Raw genomic sequence first — 25103 nt, 5'->3', positions numbered from 1 at the left:
CGATCTAAGCAGTGCTCTGCCAAGTTTTGCTTTGGAGAAGCTGTTTCAAAGGCAACAAAAAGGCAACTCTGAAAAGGATTCAAAACATGGATTTGGGCACAGAGAGTTTTATTTGAAGCTTGGTTCAATTCTCTATTAGGACCAAATCTAACGATCTCCTTTTGATCTTGACTACATGTCACTGCAGCCCACAGAAGTTTTTATACGTGTCGTTTCCTTCCCTTCATTGCTAGAAACATCCTTTCAGAAATGTCTTAGACTTTTACACAGTTACAAAGACACCATCTCCTGTGCACATTCCCAGTGTGTAATAGATGAGAACAAGTCTTGGCAGACAGTCTGGAAGATGGTATAGTTAATGTACATATTCTCTAGCCTTGTGTCTTGCAGTTAGTAAATCATGTACAGAGCTTGCTTTGCAATATCTGAATCATCTACCAGTGTGAATGGCAAATTACTGCTCTGAAGAAAAGTGATTAGCTCAGGCACCTGCTGTGAGCTGATGATTCAATCATCAAAGCAGCACTGACATGAACCCCTGGCACAATATCCTTGAGTGATTTGAGAATGATTGAATGATACGGTTAGGCACCAAGAACAGAAACAAAGTGTTCAGAGCCTTGACGTTTGCATGATGGAAGTTTCACTGGTTTAAGTGAATTTACATTTTGTATTTTTCAATTAAAACAAAACAAACAAAAAGTCTAAGTTTTTACATGATTGCTATTGTATAACATAGCAATTTAATAGTGTCTAGTCTAACATCGCACTGTCCCAATTTAATCCTTCTGCATTTAAGGAAGACTTGATGGACAGCTTTAAATTAGAAAGAAATAATCCCTAAGCAAACATGTGGAACAGAAATGCTCCAATTCAGAAGAACTACATTAATTGATTGGACCAAATTTGTGTGTCTATGCAAGATCTGAATAGAATGACTAAAGACCTGGTTTTAATTACTTCCTCTGCTGGAAAACTGGCAATTTAATATCTCATCTAAATGTTCATTTTAAGGTATGGAAATGTATTATTAGTAATTTAGTCTTGTCTTCTTTCCCTCCCCCTCTATTTCTAGTACTTGCTTTGGCTTCAGGTCCAGAACTTGGCAAACTAACATTTTTAGGTCTGGTTGGAATAATTGATCCGCCAAGGGCTGGAGTGAGAGAAGCTGTTCAAGTCCTTCTGGATTCTGGTGTATCAGTAAAGATGATAACTGGAGATGCCTTGGAAACTGCTGTGGCTATAGGTAGCAAACTTAGCTTCTTTCCTGTGGGTCTACAATGTCCGTTAGATCAGTCAAATGTTATGTTCCTTAATAATCAACTGGTTCCTTCTTTGTGTGTACAACTGAGGTTTTAAATGCCACTAAGTTCTTGCATTTCCATTGAAACAAATCATATGAAATGCAGTAATAGAGCAGCTATGAGCTATGGGACAAATTCTAGTAACTTAATTCCACTATTTTAGCACCAGAAATGGAGAAATCTCAGCGTAAGACCCTTAAATGAGACAGATGGCATTGTCAGGATTTTACACCCCACTAATATTAGGAGCATGAGTATCTCTGTGTTTCCCACTTTTGCTTTTTGCCATTAGAAATATACAGAGCAAGCAGCAGAGAAGAGACTGACAGATTAAGTATCAGCTTTACTTCTGGGTATTTGACTGCTTCCATAACTCCAGCTAAACAATGACAGGGTGACTGACCCAGCTCAGAGCCCAGAGAACTATGTGCCCTATCAGATGCTCTAGGATCAGATAAATTTCCCAGTAAATTCTTTAATTGCTGCCACTGTTCTCTGAGTCAAAAAATAGCTGTCTTTTCCCAGAGCTGATGGGCAGATCTCATTTTGGGCTTTTCTTTCCAGGGCAGAATATTGGTCTCTGCAATGGAAAGCTGAAAGCCATGTCTGGGGAAGAGCTGGACCAACTGGCAGAGGCAGAGCTATCATCCACCGTCAAAAACGTAATGGTTTTGATTACAAAAACCAAGCCAATCCAATAGCCAATCCAATAGCAACTGTCTAACACAAGATCGTATTTTTTGTTTTTCAGGTTTCCATTTTCTTCAGAACAAGTCCAAAGCACAAACTGAAAATAATAAAGGTACTAAGCACCTCTTAAATCCATTGTATATCTCACTAAAACAAGATGTGAGGGGAGGGAGAGAGGAGAGAGGGCAGCTCAGTTCTGGTATCAATTGTCACTGAATGCATCAACATTTTTCTTGCAGATCTGGCCTGAGTTATTTGAAAGACACTAGTGAGATATTAGCAAGCATAATATCAGGAGAATTATTTTTGACATTTCATTCCCCTCTTCTAACTCCTGATGGAGTTTTATACTCCTGAAAATCCAGTCTCTTAATTCTTGGTCTGAGTTCCATCCTCAGTAGGCTGCTGAGTCTGCTTTACCCTCAAAGTCACATAACACTTCTACTGTTTCAATATTGCATTCAAATCTTGCTATTGCCAAAAGGACTTACCTCCTCCTGGCTTCAGAGCCTCTCATCTCTCCACTCTCACAGGCTTTGCAGAGGGCTGGTGCTATTGTGTCAATGACAGGAGATGGTGTTAATGATGCTGTGGCCCTTAAATCTGCTGATATCGGGATTGCAATGGGACAAGCTGGTACAGATGTCAGCAAAGAAGCTGCCAACATGATTCTTGTGGATGATGACTTCTCAACAGTAATGTAGGTTCAGTGACTTTCTTACTGTCAGACACTTTATTACTTCAGATACTTTCTGGCTATCCACTGCAACAAGTCTGCTGTGTGACTAGCCCTGGAAATAACACAGGACGCAAGACATGCACGTCAACAGGCAGTAAGTGGAGACACCTAGTGTGTGTCTGGCTCATTTTCAGTCGCGTACACGCGATGACTTTTGTTTCAAGTGGTGGTGACAAAGCTACCTTTCATCTGAAAGCCCTGTTTTCTCATTGCTGTAACTAACTGGGGATTTGAAAGCGCCTGGAAGTCTGGAGAGATCATGACTTGTGCTCTCTGCCTCGTCCAGGAAACTCAGAGTAGACATAATTTGCAATGCTCTGCTGGTTCACACCAACAGAGGGAGTAAACAGCGTAGAGTGAGGCCATAAATAAGTCACAGGCTAGCTTAATGATCCAAGACCAGGCCATATGAACCAGGTTTTCAGATCCACTAGTTCTAATAAAGTAATTTTAACCAAGAACCTGCACTAATACCCTCCTCCTGAGCCAGGGTCTGAATTTCAACTGAAATTAATGCTGCAGAAGGCAACTTGCATTTTGAGTGTCACAGGAAGCTCAATGCAAAATAACATGAGTAGTGGTAATTTAGTAAACTCTTCTCTCCCTTCCAGGAATGCAATAGAAGAGGGAAAGGGAATATTTTACAACATAAAGAATTTTGTCCGGTTCCAGCTGAGCACGTAAGTTCCCCTTTGCTTCAACTCCATTGAAAGCACCTTCTTGGTGATGCCATGCAGAATAATGTTCTTCTGTGTTCTGCAGGAGTATTTCAGCTTTGAGCCTAATTACTCTGTCAACTGTGCTCAACCTACCAAATCCACTCAATGCTATGCAGATCTTATGGATCAACATCATCATGGACGGGCCACCAGCCCAGAGGTATGGAAGAGTGAAATGAGCAAAATGTTCTTGGTTTTAATATGCCTGAATTTGGCTTAGAAACACGAGCTGTTATGATTTCTTACCAATGTGCCAGTCTTTCAGTAGTCAGATAAGACAAGTTGTACTTTTGCTCCCTCCTGGTCTCTCCGAAAGCATTTATTTGAGGTTTTAAATGTACACATTCAGTGGTGGAATCAATTATTCCACTTTTTGACTAGGAATGGTCCCTTATCCCAAGTGCACCACCTGTTTACTAGTCCTGCAGGTCTGACTGGCAAGGGAATACTGGCTACATGCTGGGGTATATGCCCCAAAATCACAAGACGTGGGAACCTCATCCAACTGCTAATTACAAGTACTGCTAATTACAATTACTACTTCCAGAACATGGAAGAGACTTTTAGCCTCAATCTCACGGCTAGTTCTCCCTCTGTGATGGGATACTGATGTGATGCACCTTGGTCTAATATAAAGACTTTCGGCACAGGTGTTGCAGACAAATCTGGGATGTTATCTAACCCTCCCAGAATACTCCTGCTATGCTCCAAAGTATCACATCCTGCAGATCCATCTTGTTTTATCAGCAGTACTATTTTGGGATGATCTGCCTTAACTAAACACATCCCTCTGCTTCTCTTTGTGGCAGCCTGGGAGTGGAACCAGTTGATAGGGATACTATCAAACAGCCACCCCGACGTATCACAGATACTATACTCAGCAAATCACTGATCCTGAAAATCTTCATGTCAGCTGTAATTATCATCAGTGGAACCCTCTTTGTCTTCTGGAAGGAGGTGAGGAAAATCTGCAAAAGGATCTTGTTTTCATCAGGGTGGAGAACAAAACGAAGGGCAATTTCTGAAGTACATGTGGAGGACTTTCGAGTGGGGAAGGATCAGAATGGGCAGACGGTTAAGAACCCAGGGTAAGCTCCTGGTTCTGCTTCTGCCTTCCTGCATTGCCTCTAATTTGGCGGTTCCTATCTAGAATGGGAAAACTATTACTTGATACAATATCAGTGCTTTAAGGTACTTTTCACCTCCAGCTTCCCAAGTATGTAGAAAATGCCAGGTACATGATTACTATGGATTGCTGTTAGTAAATACTGGCTGTCACTATAACAGTTCAAATAATACAATTTAGAATATTCTTTATAGAAATTCTACATCAGTTTAAGAATTTAAAACTTGGATGATAAGCTCATAACCTCAACAATTAGCACAGAGAAGTTAGTGCTACCTATAATAGATAGATAGAAATATATTTATTCCTTTTTTTTTTACTACTCTTTGACTGGGATCGCTAAAGGAAATATTTAAATCATCTATTGAATCGGCGTATTTTTATAAGGCTTAACTAACCCCTGAATTTATACATATTCTGTCAGAATCCAAAAGGTGGCATAAATCCTCGAACCACAACAATGACTTTTACCTGTTTTGTATTTTTTGACCTCTTCAATGCCCTGACATGCCGCTCCCAGGTAAGATTGCTCTGTCAGCAATAATTCCTTGTTTCAAAACACTAACATAAACATTAGAGCACTAGTATTTTGCATAGGAAGGGGGTTTTTAATGTCATTTGAAGCAGCATGATTTTTATCATCTCCACAAATAAAGGTATCCATTATAGTTCAACTGCAAGTACACTTTCAACTATGTAGCTCTGCCTAAGTTAGCATGTAACTTCAGGAGGAAGTTTGGAGTTTACATGCACAGAAACAGGGTGACATTCAAGTACCAATAGGAGATTGGGAAATGTTACATTGCTCGTTTTTTCTCCCCCTTTCTCTAGACAAAGTTGATATTTGAAATAGGCTTTTTTCGAAACCGCATGTTCTTGTATTCTGTGCTGGGATCATTTTTGGGACAGCTGGCTGTTATATACATCCCTCCGCTACAAAAGATCTTCCAGACAGAGAATTTAGGAGTGCTAGGTAAGTTGCAAAATAAGTAATGTATTTTACCCATTAAAGCTATTTTTAAAAGCAGATGTGATTGATTGCCAAACTGTTACATGACAGCTCCCAGAAGACTGCTGGTAGGGGAACCCAATCAACAGCTCTTATGCCTATATACATACACATAGCTAAACACAAATAGCAGTAGTATTTAGTGATATTATCCCTGCCCAGGTTTTGAATTTTGATTTACTGCACATAAATGCATGTAAATAGGGGCTTGTGAAGATTTTTCATGAGCTCTCTATGATGATATTTCCCTAGATAATTCTATCTAGAATCATGATGCAGCCACTCCATTTTGAAAAAGCAGTGGGAATGTTTCCTTGCTGAAAAGCAATATATATTTTATCATTTGAATCAGTTTTAAGCAAACTCTACACACACTGTATTCCATCTGCTTTAGGTATGTAGTTAGGAGGAGGGTTCCATGATCCCAAATGATTAATGCAGCGGCTTCACCCACCAAGTGGACTATAGCAACCACAGGTATTTCTTGTCTACCACTGTCATATAATTCTAAAGCTAGCAAAAGCATAGACAGGGTATCCATCTATGGAGTTACACCAGCACAAATATCTGTTGTAGGAAAGTTCATACCTGAGGATCCCTGCCCAGCAGGAAATCCAGCTGTGTTCATATCTACTCTGTTCCCTCTTGGCAGACCTGATGTTTCTCACTGTACTGGCTTCCTCTGTTTTCATCGTGTCCGAATTCGTCAAACTCTGTGAGAAACACTGCTGCCAACTAAAGCACACAAATGGGACGTCATAATTGATGCAAACTTCCTCTAAAGATACACTTGGGACCAAGCTGTGATGCTGGACATTTGAAATGCAATGTTTTCTGACACCACACATCCTTTCTGAAGATACTCCAGGTGAATCTGTACACCAGTCTGTTCCTTCTAATGCTTTACCTAAACTGTTTGAGCTGTCTACAGAACCTCCAGAGCAGCTCATGTTTTAAACTAAGATCAGGTATACTTTTAGAACACTGATCTGTATCTCAAGAATGCTGCGACAGTCCTACACAAAATAACAGAATAGCACCTCTCCTATGAGAAAAAGCTGAGAGAGTCAGGGTTGTTCAACCTGGAGAAGACTCTGGGGATACCTTATTGCAGCTTTTCAGTCCTTAAAAGGGGCCTATAAGAAAGATGGGGATAGATTTTTTTTAGCAGGGCCTGTTCCAGTAGGATGAAGGGCAATAGTTTTAAACTAAAAGAGGGAGATTCAGGCTGGATGTGAGGAAAAAATTCTTTACAATGAGGGTGGTAAAACACTGGCCCAGGTTTGCCCAGAGAGGTGGTGGATGCACCATCCCTGGAGACATTCAAGGCCAGGCTGGAGGTGGCTCTGAGCAACCTGATGTAGTTGAAGATGTGCCTGCTCATTGCAGGGGTGGTTGGACTAGATGAACTTTGAAAGGCCCTTCCAACCCAAACCCTATGATTCTATGATTCACACCTGTACAGAAAAAGCCATTGTGCATAAACTGCCATTTTATTTATGTAAATCAAAATGATTTTTGTTAATAAAATCTACATTTTAAAATGTTCCTGACAAGTATCTGAGACTCTTGATTTAGATACATTATTTTATGTAAAACTAGAAGAATGGAAAAGTCCTGCTTTCACTAGCATTTCCTTTCCTCTAGCCAGTGTTTCTAGATTCCCAGATGCCTGGCCTTGATTGAGAAAGATTCTCATGGAAACTGGGGGGAAATGTCAAACAAAGAGTAGAGAGAGACAGTAGAGAGCTGAAGTAGACAGCTACAGTGCCAACCCTGGGCTGACAGCTTTTGCCATGCACTGCAGTGATGTGACTAATAGGAGGAGTGGAAGGTTGATCTGACACACAGTAGTGGATGGATTTAATGGGGAAGAGACTCACTTCAAAAGCACACTAGAATAAAGATGACTCATACATGTAACAGGGACGTTAATCTTTGCAGCTGGATCAGCAGCTGTGTAAAAGTGATTGAGAGATGTTTAGCATAGCTAAGCTTACTGCTCGCAAATGCTTTCTGGATGGTTTTAGATGCATGAACATGAAACACATTGTAATGATTAAACTTTCAGGAGGGAGAGGAGGAAGAAAAGAAAAAAATACTGGGTCTCTTCTGAGCCACTTTTTTTATTTTTAAAGAACAATTTTGAATAATCCCATCTGCTAGTTTGATCAGTAGTGTCCTAGTAAATAATGCTTCACAGATATATTTGCTAAAAGTGCCATTAGTGTCAGTTTTCTTCTTTCCGCATGTTAACACCTTCAATTCAAAGTGAAGAGACTTAGATACAAACTTGTCTAAAAAGCACAGTTTCAGAGGTCAAAATGCTATGCTGATTCTCACAAAACGTTTAAACATGATGATTTTGGATTCACAGCCTAGAAAGAACTAAGTATACTAATACTTTAAATGCAAGGAAACCTGGCCACTAAAATATTTTGGTGAAGAGGAGCTTTGTGCATTCAGACTCCTCAGATACAGTCTCCAAAGGTGCCTGCTCACTAATTTCTTTTAAATCCTTGCAAATGGTTTCAGTTTCTGCCTTGCAATGGAAGGAAAAGAAAGTACAGTTGTTTATATTTCCTGTGTTACTGCAGAAATTCAATTACATCTCATTCCTGTATGCCATCACTTCAAGTATTCAGTATGTTTAGTCAGTGCTTGAGTGAAGAATACCTCTGAGACTTATGGTGAGAGTTTGAAAATGTTAAAACAGAAGCCAGCATCACCACCCTTAAAGAGATCATTGTGTATTTACTTGCTGTCTATACAGCACTCCTTACTTTGTACCATTTGAAATTCTAATTAAAATATACAGACAAGAAAAAAATACAGAAGTATCTGTAATTATTTTAATACTTACATTTTTTCTATCTGTTACAAACTTAGGAGACCATCTGGTTTATTTAAGCAAATACAAGATTAAAGAACATTAACTCAGGCCTTTCACAGCATACTCTGTACTAGAACAAATAGCATATATGCCCCAATCATTAGTTCAGGTAGCATACAAAATGTACAGTTGAGTTCTAGGATGTCTGGCTAGATTGATTTCTTCATGCTCTCCTTTCAAGGTTAAATTCATATTGTTTAGTAGAAGTTTTAAAAATAGGATCTATATTAAGGCACAATTGCAGATTATTCAGAACATTACAATCTGGCTCCCTATGAAAAACATCAGGTGGAAAAAAGGGATTGCAGTATTGTATAGACAGTTAAAACACATTTTTTTCTCTAAGCTGCACTGAAAACTCATGCCAAGACAAAGGAGATTCTGTAAGGTCCTTTTCCTTAGGAGAAAGACTGACAGACGTACAAACTAATAACCAAACACAATCTGCTGGGTTAGAAATGACAGTCCTGGTAGAAATTAGGGCTATTTTTCACAAGTTAATTACACATAGAATTAACAAGTTCAAACTAATAATTACTGGTAGATGTGAACAGATTCAAGCAGAAAAAGCTCTGAGTACAAGAGACATGACAACACTGTTTGCTGACTGGTGAACAGTCAACAAAACAGCAAAAAACCCAACCAAGTACATTTTACATTATGTGCATTTTTTTTTCCATAATGAAGTAATGATTAATTATGTGGAAATAAAGTTTTCTTTAAACATGTTACAAACATAATGGTGATTTAAAAAAATTCTTACAAGGTATCTGCAGCTACTCTTCCCAATTACCTGTGGATGCTTCTTAGTTAATCCTTTTTACAGCATGATCTTTCACTCCAGTCCCAAGTGAGGCTACTAAAGACTGTACCTTCTCTAGACAATTTCAGATGGAGGTGTGGCCCATTCTTAGGATGAATATGGATGAATTACTTCAATGGTTCTGTTCTATTAAGTTTAAAAAGCAATGGAAAATTTCTTAACTGCTCTACTGTGTAATGTAGTATTACAAAACTAAAGACCATATACATACAGTTTTGGACATCTTACAGCCCACTGTTGAAAATCCGACTTGGAAAACATGAAATTTAATGCTTTAACTGAAGCATTGTGGATTAATAGTAATCTTCATATGGAAACATGTGGCCTAACCTGAGTCTACCAAAGTAAGACATCATTATAGTTTGCATGCAAATAAATAAGTGCAGTTGAGGTATGAGACCTAATCAGCGTCTTGAACAGTCTTTATATATATATATATATATCTATACATATACACATAATTCTTGAAGTTAGTAATTGTATAGGATATTGTATGGGACCTAAATACTGTATGAGACTTAAGCTTTGTCCCAGATAATTAGGTAAATGTAAGGAAAAGAAAAAAAAGAGGAAAAAACATTCTGTTCAAGGAACATCAACAGTCAGGAGGAAAATAAAGGATTTTCATGTTACTGTGATTCTTTCAGTTATCATCCTCATCATCCTCTTCAACAGTTTCTCGTAGACCTTCACTCAGACGACTTTTTCCAGCCATTTCTAATAGGGCCTGAGCCTCAGGATCTACATCCAGGATACTCTTCTTACCCTTTTTCTTCAAAACAAAAAAACAAAGTCAGTTTAAAATGTCATTATAAGTGAATCGATATCAGGCTAGAAGAAACAGACATACTCAAAAGTCCGCAAGTAATCTGGTTTGCTAACTTGTCACAACGAAGCATGGATACTATGTAAGTAAAGCATTTGAGATTCACTGTATTACATCACATAATTTTTATTACTGCAGTTATATAAAACAGTCATAAACTTTTCTTAAGATGACAGTGAACTATTTCAAGGTTATTCAGGTTACATGCCAGCCAGAACATCCTGGTTAACCTGACTTCAGTTTAAAGTGCAGATGTGAACTTTTTTTTAAAGAAGAGATTGAAGTACAGTTCAACATTTTTTGTAAGGAATTTATTCTGTTTCTATGTAGAGCTAAGTGTCCAGTAAACAGACAGGGCACATCAATCTAGTTTGAAACAAAATAAAAATAAAATAAGAAAACAACCAAAAACAACACCGAACTGTGCAGACTAGACAGTTCAATAACAGAATAAATCACACAGACAGCAGAGACTGGAAAGTGGTTGCCTGCTCATTCCCAGAAATAATCCAAGTGCAGAAAGACTAGCATAAACTCACATGAGTTTTCTGTAAACCAACAGTAAATTCAAAGTTAATGATAAACAAATCTTTTGGGCTCTCTTCCTGAACTATAGATTAGGCTTTACTAATTGCGAGCTTCCAGTGCTTGCTTTCTAGTTTACAAATAGTGGGGTTTATTGAACCCCTCCAAGGAGGTTCATATGGGACACCATTCCTCAACATCAGAAAGGTCTTTTGAAATTCAGAATAAAATACTGCTCTGCTGACTCTATCACCTCATGGCTCCTGATGTTCTTTCTTGCTAGCACCCACAGTAATTCCACCAGTGTTCTGCCATTTGCTTGCTACAAAATATATGGTACCATAAGGGCCAGTTAAAGAAAACATTATTCATTACAATAGAGAGAGAGTGGTTCATCAGAAAACTGTAACACTAAGTTTTGCACTCATATCTTCCATTCCAATCAGGACACAATTTCACAGGTTCACCTACCCCTGCACTTTCACGGAAGTCTCCCACTGCCCAAACTTCCATGGCATCCAGTGTAAAATCCTCCTTTGCTGACAGCTGGGGACTGTTGTAGGTGGTACATCGAGGCTTTGCTTTACTGTGTCCCTTCCCATAGTCACTGTCTATCCAGAGTCCAAAGTACCCGTGTTGTCCACCCATACCCTGTGAACCAGAGCAGCACACTAAGCACTTGGTACACATGTAAACCAAACTGGGCAAGTTATGAAACCTGCAGTATAAATTGCTTAATACTTACAAGTCCATTTGGCATTGTTTGTTGGCCATGGTTCAAATACATGTAGTGGTCATTATAGGTTGTGTATGTGTAAACAGCAAGAGAGGGCAAAACAGAGAACAGAAAGCACCTATCGTCACCTGCAAACAGAAAAGCGTCTGTAGTCAAGCAACTGGCCAAGCAATATTATGCCTACCAACAGGGTAGGAAAAAAATATTGAAGAAGTGCAACTGAATAAATCAAAGACAGCAGCTGCAATTTCAGAAAGCCAATACCAATCTCCCATCAAGATCTAGACCTATTGTTTATTTTCAGTTAACTCTGTACAGGGTCACAGAAATCAATGTGATTATATGGCTGTGACCAAGGGCAGAGTCAGAGGCATGACTAGTACGTTACATTACTGTGCAAGGGTACACCTATCACAAGTCTGCACTGTGTCATCTAAAACTGGCCAGCTGCTAGACCTGAACAAACTGGTATGAGTGCAGGCTCCCTTAGTTGTGACTATACCAATATATAGATCAGTTTAGGGTCAATGACTTAGAGTACAGTTTTCATTATGCCCAGTTCGGTATTCAGAGGCACTCGTGATATGATTGTCTAGCACACTACATGTGTTAGTCTATCAGGAAAAGACACAAAGCAAATGTGTAATCAACATAACATAATATTGTATTAACGGACTAAAGTGGCAGTTATCAAATACTAATTAAGTACAGGAATTTAGTTTTTAATGTAGCAAAGGTAAGGATTCCCAACAAGACAGATTGCCCAAAGTCCAGAATTTTTTTTTTTTTTTTGGAAAGCCATCACAAAAGTTCTTTCCAAAGAGTTACAGAAAAACCCCTCTCTTCCCCCCAGAGGTTTCAAAGGAACAAGAAGTTTAGCTTGTCCAAAGGATCCTTTTGCTGCTGGGACCACAAAGTCAAGCGCACAAACGGCAGCGGGAGGCTTAACCTTGCTCAGCTCTTCTGAGATGGAAGATTGCCATCTGCTGGGCATCTTATATAAACTCTAACTCATTGCCTATGCTGCGTTTCCCTCATTTCATTTCCAACCTATGCAGCCACGGGGGTTGGTAAGATTTTACTTAAAGGAAAACTTGGTTTATGATCAATATCAAATAACAGACAAACACAAATCAATAATATGCCTGACTGGGTACAAAGCAATAACAACTTAACACGTATTTTATGTTGTTCAAAAATTAGTGTTATTTTTGCCACAGGAAAATATACCTGGAAGTGTAAGAAATACTTCATGTCATAAAAGAAAATAGTGTCCATTAAGTGGACAGGATTCCTGTACCTGTACAGATTAGACAACATTTAACAGAGCCATGAGACAACAGAAACAGAAAAGAGAGTTTTACCTTGAAACTGTGGCTTCACCTCCCAGGAGTGAGATGCAAACCCACCAAAGATATAACCATCTAAGTCCTTTAAGATCATTATGCAAGGACCCTTGTTCACTATATGCGCACATAACTGTGAAAAGCTTTCCCCATGAAGCCTAGAAGAAAATAAAAGCTGCCACTTGTGCTGTAGCTCTGCAGGCAAGTGGGAGTTGATGTATATGATGGATGGGATGTCAAAGAGACTGACAAATCCTCTTCCCTTGATGCCTTTGCAGCTTGGAACCAGGTTGAGTGTGTCTTTGGTTTGGTCTGTGAGAGAATGCAGAACATGGAGGCCTTGCCTGGTAATAACACTGAGGAAAACTGAGATCTGGGGAACTCGGTACACCCAATCCTCAATGACACTTTGATCAAAATTTGTCTCCATCAGCTGAGGACCCACAGGTTTTGTCCCATCTAAACAGTAAGACACACAGGAACAGTAGTAAGTCTCTCAGTCTGGAAAATAATCTGTTGATTTTCAAGTGTAAACACAATCATTACATTATTTTAAAGGACATGAAACCACATGTGAAAGGAGTCAGTGACAGTAAAGTGTCACCTATCTTAAGCAGATGCATCCACAGAGCTGAGAAAAAATTGCCTGTGACATCCACTGTTTGGGTTGTCATGACTAATAAATGTGGATCCTAGTTACAACTTCTGAGATGTTCTTTGCAAGACAGCAAAATCAATTATTACAACAGTGTAAAGATAAAACCTACACTTTGTAAAAGGACATACAGTCATAAATACATGCACATGCATATAAATGCCTCCCACCTGCGAGTCACAGGTATGTTCCATGACAAGTAGTTCTGTACATCCACTTAAAACTGGGACTTCAAACCAAAGGTCTCCTGAATTTCATAGAATCATAGACTAGTTAGGGTTGGAAAGGATCTTAAGATCATCTAGTTCCAACCCCCCTGCCATGGGCAGGGACACCTCACACTAAACCATCTCACCCAAGGCCTCGTCCAACCTGGCCTTGGACAGCACCAGGGATGGAGCATTCACAACCTCCCTGGGCAACCCATTCCAGTGCCTCACCACCCTCACAGTAAAGAATTCCTCCCTATATCCAATCTAAACTTCCCCTGTTTAAAAGTTTTAACCCATTACCCCTTGTCCTATCACTACAGTCCCTAATGAAGAGTCCCTCCCCAGCATCCCTATAGGCCCCCTTCAGATACTGGAAGGCTGCTATGAGGTCTCCAAGCACCCTTCTCTTCTCCAGGCTGAACAGCCCCAACTTTCTCAGCCTGTCTTCATACGGGAGGTGCTCCAGTCCCCTGATCACCCTCGTGGCCTCCTCTGGACTTGTTCCAACAGTTCCATGTCCTTTTTATGTTGAGGACACCAGAACTGCACACAATGCTCCAGGTAAGGTCTCACAAGAGCAGAGTAGAGGGGCAGGATCACCTCCTTCGACCTGCTGGTCACGCTCCTTTTGATGCAGCCCAGGATATGGTTGCTTTCTGGGCTACAAGCACACACTGCCGGCCCGTGTTCATTTTCTCATCAACCAACACCCCCAAGTCCTTCTCCACAGGGCTGCTCTGAATCTCTTCTCTGCCCAACCTGTAGCTGTGCCTGGGATTGCTCCGACCCAGGTGTAGGACCTTGCACTTGGCATGGTTAAACTTCATGAGGTTGGCATCAGCCCACCTCACAAGTGTGTCAAAGTCCCTCTGGATGGCATTCCTTCCCTCCAGCATATCAACCGAACCACACAGCTTGGTGTCATCAGCAAACTTGCTGAGGGCGCACTCAATCCCACTGTCTATGTCAGCAATGAAGATGTTGAACAAGACCGGTCCCAACCCCGATCCCTGAGGGACACCACTCGTTACTGGTCTCCAGCCGGACATTGAGCCATTGACCACAACTCTTTGTGTGCGGCCATCCAGCCAGTTCTTTATCCACCGAGTGGTCCATCCATCAAATTGATGTCTCTCCAATTTAGAGACAAGGATGTCGTGTGGGACAGTGTCGAACGCTTTACACAAGTCCAGGTAGATGACGTCAACTGCTCTACCCCTGTCCATCAGTTCCATAGCCCCATCATAGAAGGCCACCAAATTGTTCAGGCAAGATTTCCCCTTAGTGAAGCCACGCCGGCTGTCACCAAGCACCTTGTTGTTTTTCATGGGTTAAAACTTAAACATAAGTTTAGACTGGATACAAGGAGGAAATTCTTTCCTGTGAGGGCGGTGAGGCACTGGAATGGGTTGCCCAGGGAAGTTGCAAATGCTCCATCCCTGGCGGTGTTCAAGGGCAGGTTGGACAAAGCCTTGGGTGAGATGGTTTAGAGTGAGGTGTCCCTGCCCATGGCAGGAGGGTTTGAACTAGATGATCTTAAGGTCCTTTCCAACCCTAATTATTCTATGATTCTATGTGCCTTAGCATGCCTTCCAGGAGAATCTGCTCCAAGATTTTGCCAGGCACAGAGGTGAGACTGACTGCTCTGTAGTTCCCTGGGTCATCTGTTTTCCCCTTCTTGAAAATGTGGGTTATATTTCCCTTTTTCCAGTCATCGGGAACTTCACCTGACTGCCATGATCTTTCAGATATGATGGACAGTGGCTTAGCAACATCATTCACCATCTCCTTCAGGACCCACAGATGGGTTTCATCAGGTCCCATGGACTTGCGCATGTTGAGGTTCTTAAGATGGTCTCGAACCAGATCCTCCCCTACAGTGGGCCCAGGGTCTTCATTCTCACAGCCCCTGCATCTGCCTTCTAAGACTTGGGTGGTTTGTTCAATTCATTAGGGACTATAGTGATAGGACAAGGGGTAACAGGTTAAAACTTAAACAGGGGAAGTTTAGATTGGATGTAAGGAGAAAGTTTTTTACTGTGAAGATGGTGAGGCACTGGAATGGGTTGCCCAAGGAAGTTCTGAATGCTCCATCTGTGGCAGTGTTCGGGACCAGGCTGGACAGAGCCTTGGGTGACATGGTTTAGTGTGAGGTGTTCCTGCCCACGGCAGGGGGTTTGGAACTAGATGATCTTAGGTCCTTTCCAACCCTAACTACTCTATGATTCTATGAATACAGGGGAGAAAGATGGTACAGTAAAACAAAAAAAATTCCCAAGTCATTCACAAAGCACTAGGTTTGAAACACTGGTCTCACCATTTCAATTCAAAGATGCAACCTGAAGAGAAAAAAACTCTTGTAAAATCAATGAGTAGCTGAGCTCTGTGCCATTCTAGGATATACTGTATCAGTGCTACTTACCTGCAAGCTTCAATTCTGACAGCAGCTGAGAGGCCATAGCCTTTACTCCACTTGCAGAATCCCTAGTATTCTCTGAATTCCAACCTTTCAGTTCCTTCCTGTAGCTCAGTACATGGACTACAGACATGACCAGATCCTCTGTGAACTTAAAAAGTTAAAACATCACCATTTTGGCATTTCTTAAATAAAATCACCAAGAGATTGAAAGGACTTTCTAAAAGTAAAGTTGTGCAGTATTGATGCTGTAAACCCAATGGCAAAAACATCTCATAGTAAGTCAGAAATAACAGAAATGCTATTTCAGTTTCGTAAGTCTTGAAAAGTATCCTTTTTCAAGACATTCTGCAAATGTTATTTCACAAATCATCTCCATAAAATATGGCGTGAAAGTCCAATTTTTACTGTGGTAGGAGTGAGTTAGTTTTGCAAGATGCCACCCTTTCACCTTGCAAGCTACGTATTTGATTCACACATCTATCCTGCAACTAAAGCTCTAGAAAACACATTCTCAGTTCCCAGAAGCACCAGCCACACCATAACCCTTGCTGGCTCTTCAGTATAGCCAGTCTCAGCACTCTTCAAAAAGAGTTTCTGAAATATCACACAAAACAGTCAGCATATGCCACAAAATCCAGATCCTGTTTCTCAAAGTAGACAATTCAGCATAGGAAGGCCCTCAGCTGAAACAGTCACCCCATATAACATGGTTTGCCTACACTGTTTGTCACAGATCAGCAAGATAGTAGCATACAGAGACTAAAACAAAAAAATAAAATACAAAAGTCAGGAACCCTTGTTTTGAATCTTGTACTCCGAAGATTACCTTCAAATTACCTACCCATTTCTGTTCTCTTAATATCCCCACAACACATTAAAATGCCTGTTTACCTCTTGAATTTGCTTGCCTTTCACAGGCCCTTCTGTATTGGAGATCATTTTCATTATTATGGTAATCTTCTCATCTGCATTCCCTTTTAAGAGGTTTGACATAAAAATTACAAACTGCTCCTTAGCAATCTGTTCATTCAGCCCAGATGATTTCCCAGTCAGGGCAATACTTTTCATTCCATTGTATAACCGAATAGTCATTCGCTCAGGTAATGGCTCCCGTGTATACGCCTACAATGAGAAAAACAGCAAAGAACATATTTTACAAATAAAAAATAACTCATATTTTCCAGCTAATCTGTGCTGACATGTACCACTGTGAATGACGGATTTCAATACCAAGTACCTACTACCAGCAGCAAACTTTTGTCAAAGGACTGGGTTTCCAAGAGAAAAAAAAAAACGGAAAAAACAACTCTGTTTTTATATAGTATCACCTTTTCAATAGTATTTAGTGATTTAAGTTGATTATGGTCTTCTACAAAGGCCATGCACTTCAAGAAAACCCCAACACTGTAAAGTGTTAACAGGGTTTCTGTATGATAACTATGTTTTAAAGGCCTACAACTCTGCCAGGCCAACATCTAAAATTTAAACCTTTGATAGTGGAGCTCAAGAAAACTTTAAAAAAATAAAGAGAAATTAAAGCTTTTTCCACATCTCAGTTTGGCCTTAAGAAATTCCAGGCAATGTGTTTATCCATCATGCACACACAGAAACAATTCTGAGAAGCTTCCATCTGCACAGCAACATCTAATTCAATCATGGAACAAAACTGAGATTGCCTGATTATTATAAGGCATCCCTAATGTTAAGGCAGTCGAAATCAAAACTTATTCATCTAAACTGCATAACTGGCGCTTTGAATTGAATCTAACTGGTATACTTCATCATGAATCACAACACTGTGGGAAAGATCTGACTGGCTTCAAGAAACTCTCACAGTGTTCAAGATAATTACATGGTTTAAAAATAAATAATCTAAAATACGTCCATACACTAGGACATTATTGCACAGCGTCTTCACTGCACAGAGTGTTGTGCATAACATACCAACCTGGATTGACTTTTATGTACCAGTTGTAGCCCAGTGGGGACCATGCTGAAATCAATGGAACTCCAGCTCCATAAAAGCACTCCAGCTGTTACCACCCATCTATTGCTGGCTCAAAACCACTCCTATTGAAGCCACCAGGGCTGTTAATGGCTGGTAATGTGCATATAGGGCAATATTCAATATGCCAACCTCTACCCTGCTTTTCTTGACGTCAGTGGTAAGACTCCCATTGATTTAAGCAGAGGCAGAATTAGCAGCCACAGTCTTGCACATTAGAGTGCTTCATATTGAGGGAGGGACAGTCACAAGGGGTACAGCTGTCTTTAAGAGGCTTTCTGAAAGTACTATATGAGCCTGAAGTGGGACAAGCAGCAGGGAACGTAAAAACCCTGTATTGAAGGGCTTTTTACTTCACACTGGAACAGTACCCACCTACTCCCTACCCTTTCCTACCCACCACTTTGTTGCATTGTTTTGTTATGCTTACAGCTATTACAATGAGTAGACCAGGGGGGCAAAAAAGGACTGTAAAAGTTAATCTTCAGTAAGCATGTAAAAAACACCTCTGACAGTTTAGAATCCTTGTCTGAAATGGCTTCAAGAAAGTATCTGGAGATACATGCTCTGCCTGCTTTCCAAGCTCTGCAGTGCAGCCTGCTCCGGTCCAGAATCCATGTAGTTTCCTTCTAGTAAAGCACTGAGCCTAAGAAGAGTGGTACCTACATGAGGTAATGCTTGGGGCCTCACCAATATGACCAGACTCTTGCTAGACCAACCTAGCTAAGGCATGAACACAAACACCTCAAACAACTGCCACAATCAACCTAGCTGAGGCAAGAGCACAGACACCTTTGAGGTAGGCATTCCACTGCAAAAGGCCTGCACTGAGGAATTAGGCATCTACAGTCTTTCAAAAGATACTAAGTTTGCAAACAGAAAAGCAGGAAAAGACAAACGTTTATTGAAGATCATATTTGATCTACGGGCAAAACTAGAAAAGGAACTTCTTCCAGGTCCCAAATAACAGACACCAAGAACCAGATTGTTGGATGTACTAGGGCTGAAAAGCTGTGCAGCAGCACCGCCACTATTTCCAAACTGGTGGTGGTCCATAAACAGCCAGGCTGGAAGAAGACTAAAGCTGGGCTGCTAAATGTCTTAAAATAACCTGCTTCTTTCACCAAGTTTTAATTTGATTCCATTAACTGTGCAACATATATGAAAACGCACTTATACTATTACATTCATTTGGCCACTTGATTCCTGCCTAACTGAAGTTATCAAGTATTGCAACAAATCATTTTCCTCTTCCTTCTTGATTAGAAAATGAATGCAAAGTTAATCAGAAAGCATAATGTATGTTAATCACCTAAACCAGAGAGACACAGCTTAATCAAGCAAAACTGAATCCTCTGCTTTTAATGTAAGTTAAAAGATTAGAGACAGTGATGCAACTGAGGAAAACATAACCAAATACAAACCAACTATGTGACAGCTTCTCAAGCAGACTCCAGGGGGAAGAGTATTAATTTTCATATATCCCAACTTAGTTCAGAATCAGGAAAGCTGCAAATTGACCAAACAGTGCAATTTAAAACAACCAATACAAACCTGAAAGTCACTACTCATGTTAAACTGAAAGAAAAAGTTTAATATTCATTCTGCCTCAGAACATAGTATTAAATTGAAAAAAAGCAACCCTTAAAAAGTAACTATTGCCATGTCTTTAGTTCTTTCTGGAATTATGTTCAATGCAGATATATCAGGAATAATATTGTCTTGCCTGTAGTGCTGCCAGAGTCACAGTCTTCTTTGGAGCTTTGCTATTTTTTCCTGCAGCTGAACCACTCAATCCTGATACGGTGTCAAATACTCCATCAATATCAGACTGCTCCTCAGGAAGGAATCTGGAAAGGTAATTCTGATACACATTGCTTTCTGCATTTCCCATCTTTTCAACCTGTAGCAAAGGAAAAGGAATAAAAAAAGCAGTAAACAGAAAGGTATCGCAGTGGCCATGTCAAACAGACTAACATACCAGTGCAAGTTTTACCAGAGGAAATTACCAGCCTTCTAGAAAATTATAAACTACTGTTTATTCTCTGTATCCACTGAGACTTAATGAACTTGAGGAACACCAGCAACTGTACTTTAAAAATGTCCAATCTGCTAGCTGTTTGCTAAACCCACCCTGTTTACAAATTCAAACCTCATTTGGGTCTTATCAAATGGAAAAAACGATACGATCTAATGATTAAATTAGCTTGTAGAAAGTGACCACGAGTCTGTCAACTGGAATACATCAGTAATGCAAAGGGAATAGCCTGATTATGGATTATTTATGACAGGTTATGCTACATCTTTCTGATGCATTAACGGACTGAAGCTAATAAGATGTGGCACTAAAACACCAGAGATGAGATTGGAATGTTTTTTCTAAGTATGCAATTCAAAACTCATTCAAAAAGCGGCCAAGAAACACAGTAATAAAAATACTTAGGATCACGACCCATGAAAAACACATAGCTTCATAAGCAGTCAGTTGTTGAGAGCTTGTACCCACAGAATTAAGGCTGGCTGAGGTGTTGATTTGGGGGGGGGGGGGGGTGTTAGGTTTTAGACATTTAATGGTACCACTGTGATTTCCCTCACTGTTTCGGGATTCACCTGCACTACGGAGACTAAATTTTTAGGCCTGAAAATTAGTAGGGCCTGAAATCTCAAATTCCACCATTACCGTAAATGGCCTTCCCATCTATCTAGGGTGGACACGCTCCTGGGGTGGCAAAATAAAAAAGGTGGGAAACGGAATAAAACACCCTTCAACGGTTTCCTTTCCATATATTCCATGTCCTTTCTGGCACCTCACTTTTGGTTCAGGATTCCCAGTTCCACAGAAACCTCTTTCTGCAGACAAGCCCATCGCACAGCCCTTCAGCAGCCTCACAAGGGCTCTGTCCAGCCTAATCCAGTCTTTCTGCCCTTAACCTGATGCTGACTTTGACAAACTACTGCACGGAGGAGGCTGGCCAGGAGCCTTTTACCTTGGCTGAACAGCACAGGAGCTAAACGCTTGCTCGCCTGCGAGGAAGATACGGATCGTAGGGTAAACACCAGAGTCAATGGAGACGACTGTAACCTGGAAGACGAACCATGCACCCCTTAACTCAGCGCTCCGCTGCAGAAAGGGGGTCCCCGACCCCTCTGCCACAGCCCGAGGATGCCCAAGTGGGGAAGCTCCGCCGCGGCCCAGGGGCTGTCTCCGCAGCGGGGCCGAGGCCCGGTGCTCACGCACGGAGCTCCCCGCACCGGAATCGGCAGAAAGCCGGGCAAAAGGCTGCGCGGTTCGCCCTTCTGCTGGTTTATTTCCCGGTACGCTTAGCTCATCCCTCCCACACGGCTGGCAGCGGGCCCGGCGTGTTCCCGTTCCCTCTCCCTCCCCGCCATCCCGGCGACAACGCAGAGCGGGAGGCGAGCGACCCCCGCTCCGGGACGGGGTGAGGCGGACGGCAGGACCACCCCTTCGCTTACCGGCAGCACTCCCTACCGCTCTCCGCCCCCCGCCCCGGGCTCGGCCTCTACCCTTTAACACAAGCCCCGGCAGCCGGGGCCGGGGCGGGCCGGCGCCTGCAGGCCGCACGGCTGGGGCGGAGCGCGGTGGGGCGGGCCCGGAGCCGCTTCAAGGGGTGGTGCCGTGGGGTGCCGCTCCTCAGGAGGCGGTGGTGGGGAGGCACCGAGGCCGGTGGTGGGATCGGGGCCGGTGGGGCTGGCACCGCGGTGCGGGGTGGCGGGAGAGGCAGCGGTGCCGGAGGAAAGCTGTGAGGAAGTAACAGCACAAATCAGGGTTGTCAGTGCCTTCTCCCACAGACCCTTCTGCCTCGGCGCTTGTCAAAGCTGCCTCAGTACTGGTCACTAAGGCACTTTACCCCTCTCTGACGGCGGCTGCCTGTGGTGGTCATAGAACCACAAAACAGTTTGGGTTGGAAGGGACCTTCAGAGGTCACCTACCTGAGGGGAATCTTATCCCTGAGGGGGCTCTTCTACCTAATGAACTCTTCTAACTGAAGAAGAGCCCTAAAACATGTTTCTTCACCAAAAAGAAGGTGAAAATTCAGTGTTATATGTCGGGCAGACCAACTGACTTCTAGAGGAAAGGCTGAGAGAGTTGGGGTTGGTCAGCCTGGAGAAAAGAAGGCTCTGGGGAGACCTTACTGAAGTATTTCAGTTCTTAAAAGGGCCCATAAGAAGGATGGGAAAGAGCTTTTAGCAGAGCCTGTTGTGACAGGACGAGATGCGATGGTTTTAAACTAAAAGAGGGAGATTCAAGCTGGATGTGAGGAAAAATTCTTTACACTCAGGGTGGAAAAACACTGGCCCAGAGAGGAGGTGGATGCCCCATCCCTGCAGACATTCAAGGCCAGGCTGGAGGTGGTTCTGAGCAACCTGATCTAGTTGAAGATGTGCCTGCTCATTGCAGGCGGTAGGACTAGATGGGCTTTGAAGGTCCCTTCCTACCCAAACTGTTCTATAATCCGATGAGCACCCCTGGTGGCCCTTGTCAGAGAGAGGTAAAGCGCCCTGATGCCTGCTATTGCCGGGGCTTTGAAAACGGCCAGAAGGCTCTGTGGCAGAAGGCACTGCCAGCACTGATTTGTGTGCAAACAGATCCTGGTTTTTGGGAAGGAAAGAGACCTGTGTGCCTATGTATAATATGCACACGCATGTCTCAAGGTGTACAGTCAGGCTCTGGTGAATTTCTGTGTCAATAGAGAGTGGAGAGAAAACACAAAACTTTCTCAATTAATAGTTTAAACTTCTACCTTGTGGCTAGCAAAATCACCCCAGTCTGCAGGCTGGACATGGAAAGACTGTGCAAGGGGTAAGTGGCAAATGCAATGCTATGAGGACAATGCTTAGGGGCTGGCCAGAGACCGAACACTTAGGAGAAAAATTGTAGCCTCAATGGTTGCAAAACTGGTCTGAGAACTCACCTGTTTTCAGATCAATCACCTTCCATCTGTTACATTACTTCAGCAGCACTGCCCTTGTACTTTCAGCCACAGGGTTTGTAATATATCAAGGCATTTGCCTTCATACCTGTGATGCTTCGTTTGGCCTTGGTTTGTCTGACTCTGATTGGTTTGTCTGCAGCCAGAGCTCAATGTGAAGCCTCCTTCCAGACAGCAGAAAGATGTCTGCAGATTTCTACAGAGGTGGTGTTTGCATTCCTGCAACCAGATACCATGGAACAGGTTAGCAGCCTTGGCATTTAACTTTCAATTATAGTCTGATCAGTGTGTTGTCAACAGAAAGCATCAATGTTCCTTTATACATAAGAAAGAAAACTATCTGTACTGGCCATGGCAGAGCTCCCTTTTATTTGTTCTTTTGCACCAAGTAAAAGTTATAAAGTTAAGTTCCAAAAATACCGGTTTGGGGGTTTTGTGGGTTTTTTTCCTTCATGGTATGCAAAACTTCATAAACCCCTGTAGAATATCCTTGATGCCAGCTCTGACTTAGAAACACATTGACCACAATTTCAAGACGGTCACATTTGAATAAATGGATGCCGATTCAGGTTCATAATGGTCATCACTATGGTCATGGAAATTAACCAGCTTGAGTCAGCAGGATCGGGATATAACAAGTCAAACCTGAGGAAAATAATGAGATGTTCATGCAATGTGCGCACGAATTCAGCAAAGCTCATCTGTGCTTGAGACTTACTTGTCCACACGGTGGCATTGCATGTTTAGAATGTTAGCTGCGTAGCCTGCACTGTGGTCTTCAACACTGTTCAAAGCGTGTCTAGATGCCCACATTTTCAGATTGCATGTGTGTAGAAATAAAAGCCCATATAAGAAATTAGTTTCATCCCTTTCCCATTAATTCTGCAAACATAATATGGGCCAGGAGGACAAAAATCCGTTCCTGGTGAAGCTCCCTCCCTGGGCCACATACGCAGGTCCTGGAAAAAGTCTGCTCTGATGGTTTGGTTTCTGTCAATAATGAATTTCCAGTTGATGCCTAAGGAGAAAAAATGAAACATACAGCATAAGAATAACAAAGCTTTTGAATTCAAGTTAGCTTTTTCTTCTTTATTTTTAAAGGCTATTATTTCTGTGGATGTGTTTCTCCTGCAATTGAATCAATTGAATGATTTTATTTTAATAGTTGTGTTTCATACTGTAGTTCTGTCTGACATCTTTTCAGCCTGGAAATATGGGACCAGAGATTCTAGTATAACTGATCTTGCACTAAGACAACCAGTGGCCAGCCAGCCAGCTAAGACTGACTGACAGATGCACTGACCAGTATTATCTTCACAAACATATGTTGACTTCATGACTCTCTTCTCTCACTATTGAGCTCAGAACCAGCCAAATGATACCTGGTCTTCCTTAGCTTTTGCAAAGATGTGTGCTGCTTTACCCTCTTCCGTTCAAGTCTTGCCCATTTGTAAGAGAGGTGACTCTAGGAATTGTGGGTATATTTGCCCTGCCTGTCAATCTAAACGGAGCTTCCTGCTGCTACTGGATGGCATTTTGTCACTTACCTGTGACACTAGGCTGTAATCTGCAGGGTAGACGTACTCTTAAAGCCACAAGACACTAAATTGCATCGATTATGCTCCTTCTAGGGGGAATTTCCAGGTCACAGGCTAGTACCCTTTCACAGTGTTTTTGCACTAAAAGTGTATAAAGTTAAACCAGTAACCTGGTCCATAACAGTAATAATTTGCTGTAATAGCATAAGGGTAATAATTTAAAGAGAGTAATAATAACTCTCTTTAAATGACTAATCGCTTCTTCACATGTGTTTTCAGATGCTTTCACTGAGCTAGTTAGGTGTCTCAAGTCACTTGTTTCTGCCAGTAAGAAAGGGAGAATACACTAAGAAGCCTTTTAAGGACATTTGAGAATATCCTGGTCTATAAAAAAGAGGAAGAAGACACAAGAGGCTTCTGGGAAACAATTGTGGTTAATTTTGTGAACTAGTCATAGAAATTTATTTGTTTGCAGAGTAAAAAACAAACCCACAAACCCACTAAATGTTTTATTTAAAACACTGTATGGTTTTGACTTGCATAAAATGGAGTAGGTTTGGTTTTATCAGTTTGCCAAGACTATAGA

The 25103-nt window shown here is 41.6% G+C and overlaps 2 protein-coding genes across 3 annotated transcripts in view; one reads left to right on the top strand and one right to left on the bottom strand.

Moving 5' to 3' along the window:
- ATP2C2 (ATPase secretory pathway Ca2+ transporting 2) overlaps nt 1-6760 on the top strand; it is a 31662-nt gene extending 24902 nt beyond the window's left edge. Inside the window, exons 18-27 of the mRNA XM_057401908.1 lie at nt 1076-1246; nt 1869-1966; nt 2056-2106; nt 2528-2694; nt 3345-3413; nt 3496-3612; nt 4262-4409; nt 5003-5098; nt 5410-5551; nt 6240-6760. Of these exons, the coding sequence (XP_057257891.1) occupies nt 1076-1246; nt 1869-1966; nt 2056-2106; nt 2528-2694; nt 3345-3413; nt 3496-3612; nt 4262-4409; nt 5003-5098; nt 5410-5551; nt 6240-6349 (1169 nt within the window). The 3' untranslated portion in view covers nt 6350-6760. The remainder of the gene's footprint in view (nt 1-1075; nt 1247-1868; nt 1967-2055; nt 2107-2527; nt 2695-3344; nt 3414-3495; nt 3613-4261; nt 4410-5002; nt 5099-5409; nt 5552-6239) is intronic.
- A 1654-nt stretch (nt 6761-8414) lies between these two features.
- On the bottom strand, nt 8415-20377 carry MEAK7 (MTOR associated protein, eak-7 homolog). Of its 2 annotated transcripts, XM_057401909.1 has the most exons (7): nt 19754-20376; nt 16914-17144; nt 16026-16170; nt 12755-13195; nt 11400-11518; nt 11126-11305; nt 8415-10075 (listed from the first exon to the last, which is right to left on the bottom strand). In XM_057401909.1, the coding sequence occupies exons 1-7, from the start codon at nt 19919-19921 to the stop codon at nt 9947-9949; spliced, it is 1413 nt and encodes a 470-aa protein (XP_057257892.1). In that variant the 5' UTR covers nt 19922-20376; the 3' UTR covers nt 8415-9946. The 2 variants fall into 2 exon arrangements, with proteins under 2 accessions (XP_057257892.1, XP_057257893.1); XM_057401910.1 differs by lacking the exon at nt 12755-13195 and having other exon boundaries at nt 19754-20377.
- Nucleotides 20378-25103: the final 4726 nt, after the last annotated feature.

This window comes from Pezoporus wallicus, unplaced genomic scaffold, assembly GCF_028554395.1.
Source record: "Pezoporus wallicus isolate ANWC-B61680 ecotype Strahan unplaced genomic scaffold, APGP_CSIRO_Pwel_v1 contig_7835, whole genome shotgun sequence".
NCBI lineage: Eukaryota > Metazoa > Chordata > Aves > Psittaciformes > Psittacidae > Pezoporus > Pezoporus wallicus.
This window is presented reverse-complemented; position numbering and strand designations above follow the sequence as displayed.